Source organism: Carassius gibelio, chromosome A1, assembly GCF_023724105.1.
Source record: "Carassius gibelio isolate Cgi1373 ecotype wild population from Czech Republic chromosome A1, carGib1.2-hapl.c, whole genome shotgun sequence".
NCBI lineage: Eukaryota > Metazoa > Chordata > Actinopteri > Cypriniformes > Cyprinidae > Carassius > Carassius gibelio.
Window position 1 is genome coordinate 32528759 of NC_068371.1, and position 6000 is coordinate 32534758.

General features: G+C 40.3%; 1 protein-coding gene across 1 annotated transcript; it reads right to left on the reverse strand.

The window, feature by feature from the left end:
• Positions 1-420: 420 nt before the first annotated feature.
• LOC127933887 (tumor necrosis factor ligand superfamily member 14) lies at positions 421-5324 on the reverse strand. Its single transcript, XM_052531003.1, has 7 exons — positions 4836-5324; positions 2556-2591; positions 2426-2459; positions 2289-2354; positions 1761-1995; positions 1484-1686; positions 421-1394 (listed from the first exon to the last, which is right to left on the reverse strand). Exons 1-6 carry the CDS (start codon positions 5025-5027, stop codon positions 1527-1529), a joined length of 723 nt encoding a protein of 240 aa, XP_052386963.1. The 5' UTR covers positions 5028-5324; the 3' UTR covers positions 421-1394; positions 1484-1526.
• Between the last annotated feature and the right edge of the window lie 676 nt (positions 5325-6000).

Consider the following 6000-nt stretch of genomic DNA (forward strand, 5'->3'; position numbering starts at 1 on the left):
CAGGCATTCGTCTTTCACTCTTCAAATGGAAAGAAAATCTAAAAGAAACTGCACAGCCGTTTGTTTATTTGTGGTGACAGCAGGTTGTTTTGGAAACTTCCGTTGTGAATGCAGAAATGCGCTGAGTCAGGAAAATGCAACCGCTGGCCCCTCCAAAAACCCCGTTCCTGTGCACTGTCCCCTTTCTGTCTTATTCCACCTCGTGTCGCCACATCCTGCCGTCCCCACACATCTCCCTGCTTATCTCTTCCTTCCCTCCACCTCTCTCTCTTTATCTGTCGTTCTCTCTGCGGCTTTGAAGTGCAGCGCTGCACTCAGTACAGTGAGGTCGAAAGCGAGAGCTAGAAAATAAGGAAGATAAGTGACATTGTGCAAGACTATTGTGGCTCGCTAGAGAAGACTCAGAGATTTGAATATTTGTTTTTAAGATACACATTTAATGCACATTCCAGTCAATATCAAAACACACATGTACTTTTATAAATAACATCAAACAATGTCACACCTCCACTCTGTGCGAGAGTGTGAACGCACACCAGAATGTTTGAACAATTCAAGTGCGTCGTCTCGTTGAACGCACTTAAAGTAGTTCACCCGAAAATAGAAATTCCAGAGTGCAGCAACCCATGAAATCCAGTTTAATTCAGATTACAGTGAGAGTCAGAAATGATCAAACTGTTTCATGTTGCCTTCACTTCAAACAGAGACATGTAATACACACTCACCTAAAGGATTATTAGGAACACCACACTAACACTGTGTTTGACCCCCTATCACCTTCAGAACTGTGGCATTGATTCAACAAGGTGCTGAAAGCGTTCTTTAGAAATGTTGGCCCCTATTGATAGGATAGCATCTTGCAGTTGATGGAGATCTGTGGGATGCACATCCAGGACACGAAGAGCCAAATTCTGACTCTACCATCTGTCTCAACAGAAATCGAGACTCATCAGACCAGGCAACATTTTTCCAGGCTTCAACTGTCCAATTGTCCAACTTTCTTTCCCATTCTGACATTCAGTTTGGAGTTCAGGAGATTGTCTTGACCAGGACCAATCCCCTAAATGCATTGAAGCAACTGCCACGTGATTGGTTGATTAGATAATTGCATTAATGAGAAATTGAGCAGGTGTTCCTTTAGGTGAGTGTGTGTACAGTATATAAATTATCATCAGCTTATAATATATAAAGCATTGATGACAGTAACAAGTTTACAAGCATTTTAAACATGACTTCTTAAATAGTACAAATACTTAAAAACAAGTGATTAAAAATATATTTCCTTTCAAATGGTTTCCTGAGAATGGGCCTCTAACTCATCAAACTTACAGAGAAATGGCATCGGATCCGAGGCTCAGCAGTCAGCCATACTCACACTAAATATATTGATATACCTGCGGAAATAAAAATAATAATTGCACAATTCTATATTGCAGCAATTCGCTAAATGTGTAAAATAATATTTAAAAACCGTAATGAGAACCTGAGGGTGTGTGTGAGACGTCCTTGCAGAAGTATGTCAGTATTTAGACCATGAAGGCCCCGAAGAAGTTCTCGTAGACGTCTCCGTGCACCTGCGAGCTGTTACTGACCTTCACGAACACACTGTCTCCTTTAAGCAGATGGAAGATGCCTCCCAGGTAGCTGTTGCCCCTCGATTGGGATAGATTTGTCACGCAGATGAACCTACAGTAAAAGCATTGATGAGCTTTAACTCTCGCAGCTGTGGTCTGAGGAGATCTGTGTGTGCTGTGGACTACCTGGAGCTCTGCATCAGCTCGATGGCCATGGAGTTGTACCTCTCTGTCCTCTGCATCACCTGGTGCTTGAAGAAGTTGCAGTTCTCCATGTGAGAGATCTTGGAGAAGATGTAATAGTATCCGTCCTGCTGGATGTGCAGGCTGTTGTTCATGTACTGCAGACCCCTCAAGAACACCGTGAAGCTGTCAGACCTCCAGGGCAGAACGCCGTTCCTACTGAACGGAGGCGAAGCGACTACACACACACACACACACACACACACGTCATGCAGGGAAACACAAGCTACAATATATTTAGCAATATAATGTCTGATGCATATTAGGAAAATGGGAAAAATCCCCAAATGTTTCAGAAATGTCCAAAAATCAATTCCAGAAACTTTCCAAATATTCTGGAAAGTTTTGGAAACTTTCCACTTTTTTCAACCCTATTAAAATATATATATATATATATATATATATATATATATATATATATATATATATATATATATATATATATACGTGTGTGTAGAAGTTGTTCCATACTTTGCAGAAATGCAGCTGGTTTGCTCTCAGCTTTGGGAGGTTTTTCAGGTAAAACTTCATTGGAATCTGTTGAGAAAACAAGCCGAATGAACACTGAACACATCTTCAATCCTCTGAATGTGTGAGTGTTTACCAACCATGTGAACTGCTGGGAAGTGTGTGCTTCTCTCCCTGCACATAAGTGTTTACAGCAGCGTTAATATGATCGTCAAACACTTGTTTATGTACTCACACACACACACACACTTGAGTAAAATATATACTCACTTTTATATACTCCACTTTCTGGATATCTGATGGTCCCTAGAGAAGAAAAAAAAAGAAAGTCTTTCAAAAGAATGTTTTGGCATTTCAGATGTGAACAATGGCCAGTTCACAGCAGTTTGAACGAATGGGTGTTAATGCGTCTGACTGAAACAAATATGTGTATACCGTCAATGTAATGCAATGATAAATTGTGATTTTTATGTGTTCTGATCTCTTTTCATAAAACAGACCAACCAATAGGATTTGTGCTTTCATTCACAGAGCCACAGTTGTTACAGTGTTTCAGCTCTCGTCTCTGTCTCATGGTGTTGTTTTATTAACATAATGAATTAGAAAATGGCTGTTTGAAAACATGTAAATGTTGTTTGACACATTGCATGTCAGAAACAGAAAGTTAAGTCCAAAGTATACTTAGATTTCGTCACCAGAATAGTGTGTGTACTTCATCACAGGTTGCACATGCACAATTGACTTGCTTTGCACTAATGAGTTGTTTAGTTTAAAAGAGTGCAAAGATATTTTTTCTTCTGGAGAAAAAAACAGCAGACGTCGGACAACGATGGAGCTTTCTAGAGTGCATGTGTCGAGCGCCTGTGTTCCTGCACACTAGCCAAGTATAAAAAAATACTTGAAGTTTTATGCAGCACTTTGTGTCCCGGAGTTATCAGGTTATTTCTGCTCTTCTAAAAGCGCCATCTACTGTCAGAGAGCGAAACTGTCTGACTTCTGTAAACACATTGGTCAAATCTCATAAACCAAATTTTCATGTCAAACATTAGCACTTATTTGGGATAATTTTAATCAAAGATTCTTTTTTAATGTTACTTAATTGCTACGGCATTTTTTAACCTTTTTTAACATAACTAATTAAAAAAGACTCCCATTGTATTTAAAGATCAATTTCATGCACTGGAGTCATTTGTAGGACCATAACACTGTTATTAGTTTTGATGGAGGACTGTTACACTGTTACCAGGATGAGCACCAATTGATTTTATTACATAATCGTGGATTTTAAATGTATATAATGGTATATTTTTTTAGTTTATTACAGTTTTTTTAGACAGTGGCTTGGGTGTGACTGTGCGAACCTTAATATATGTTTACAGGAAATCTGCACAGTAATCCAAAACCATGAGCAATAATCTGCGGGGGTTGTGTAACTTAGTGGTTAGCAATCTGGGGTAGTTACCAAGGGGTTCAAACCATATGCAAATGCCAAACCTCAGGTTACGAAGATCTGATATTAGCCAAATGATTGATTATTCTGTCCCAACTGACACTAGAACAGCAGAGGACTGGCTGCATTTTACACCGAATCGTCTGATCGGGGTCAAACAGATCAAAGCAGAGTGAGTTTTTGAGACTTTTGACAGCATCTTTGAAGCAACACATGGGAACATTCCCTGCGGTGTTAGAGGAAGTGATGTCAGCACAGGGGTGAGAGGGGTCATCTGACCTCCAGCAAGGGCTACGGTGACTCATTTGTGTAGCATAATAATAACTGTTAAACACATCTCATAATTAATCATCAGCTCATATTATCTGAGTCAGCACATGATCACAGAAAAACTAAAGAGTAATGAAAAACATACTGTAAAAGAGATGTGTTGCTACAGCAAATAAAACACATGCTTTCCCTTTAAGATGTACAGTAAGTGTGTCAGCACTACTGAAATGATTGTGTTGGGGTTTTTCCAATGTAAAGTTTTTCACGGCAGATATTCCTAGAACTATGATCCGAGGGAAGCTGAATGTACGGATGTCTCCAGAGCTACATGAACTAAACCCGACGGCTAGCATCTCCAGCATGACTTCAGGTGATCTAAAGAGATCCGAGTCTCACACTCAAATACTCATCACATTAATACTTTGTGTTTTGAGGGAATTTCATGCTCCAAAACAGTTTTCACAACATAATTTTGTGTTGTAGATGAATAGGGCTGTGTTTTGACTAGCTGCGTTTGAAGTGTACTTTTACAAGGTATTGCATTTGGCTATATTTAGGCATTATTGATGACTACCTCAACAAGGATGATTTGTTGATTGTGCATAATTGCTCTGTATGTTCAGATCACAAGTGACTTTTTTTTTTTTACAAAGATTTTTTGTGTGCATATATCAAGTGCTACAAAAGTAACCATGTTTCAAACCATCCCACCAAACATTTAAAAAATGCAAAACAGTGTTTTTAGTCTAAACTGACCACAGACCACCAGAGGGTTAACTGAGCATAACTAATATCTATATGAGCTGCATGGAGCACACATGAGGACTCACCGCGGGCCTGCTGTAGAGATGCCAGATGAGCCCAGCCTCGATGAAGACCCCCAGCAGAGCCACGGCCAGCAGCAGGTAGATGACGGAGAGCCGCGGGTCGTCCCTCCTCACAGACACCGGAGGCGGCAGCGCCTGGCTGTCCACCACAAACACCTTCATGTCTTTATTCACGCTCTCACCTGCGTCGGCCATGCTGCTGTGTGACTGATCTATCAACCCCAGAAGAACCACACCTACACCTTCAGACGGTAAACCTGTGTGTCAGAGCGCGAGAGTCCATCCTCACCGTGAGCACAGCATCATCTGAGCAGAGTCTCCTGAGAGCGACCTGACATCCTCTGACCCCGAGCCTCACTGAGACACAGTCAGAGAGAGAGAGATGACCGTGTACTGCTGCTCGAGGAAGGGTGTGTGTCTGAGAGAGAGAGAGAGAGAGAGAGAGAGAGAGAGAGAGAGATGACCGTGTACTGCTGCTCGAGGAAGGGTGTGTGTCTGAGAGAGAGAGAGAGAGAGAGAGAGAGAGAGATGACCGTGTACTGCTGCTCGAGGAAGGGTGTGTGTCTGAGAGAGAGAAAGAGAGAGAGAGACGGGGAGAGAGAGAAAGAGAGAGAGATGACCGTGCACTGCTGCTCGAAGAAGGGTGTGTGTCTGAGAGAGAGAGAGAGCCAGAGAGAGAGAGAGAGAGAGAGAGAGAGAGAGAGACGGGGAGAGAACTAGGGAGGGGTTCTAAAATGAGACTAACTAAAAAGAGGAAGTTTTGGCTGAATGATGATAAATCTATCTGTCACTACAATTTTACGTCTGTCTTCTGAAACCTCTTTGTTTTTGTTCTCTATTTACCTAAAAAGGGACTTTATATTATTGTTACTTTAAAAGTAACACAATCCTACTTGTCAAATGATAGAGTGTTATTAAGTTATTATTATAACTTAAAGTATTATTGCTTAAAATATTGTGCTAATCTCACTTAACACAAACTTAGAGTAACAATATTGTGCTGCCATGAAAACTAACTTTTTGTTGTTTAAAAAGTAACACAATCCTACTTATTTAATTTTAAAAAGTTGTTGTTTAAAAGTAGCAATATCTAACTTATTAAATAAAAAGTAAATTTTTATCATTGTGAAAGTAACAATTCTGTGTTAATTTCATTAAAAAGTAACAA

Coding starts and splice junctions, on each gene's coding strand:
- LOC127933887 (XM_052531003.1), bottom strand. CDS start 5,027: ATGGCCGACGCAGGTGAGAGCGTGAATAAAGACATGAAGGTGTTTGTG. Junction 2,592..4,835: donor ATCTCTACAGCAGGCCCGCG/GTGAGTCCTCAT, acceptor TTTCTTCTCTAG/GGACCATCAGATATCCAGAA. Junction 2,460..2,555: donor AGAAAGTGGAGTATATAAAA/GTGAGTATATAT, acceptor ACTTATGTGCAG/GGAGAGAAGCACACACTTCC.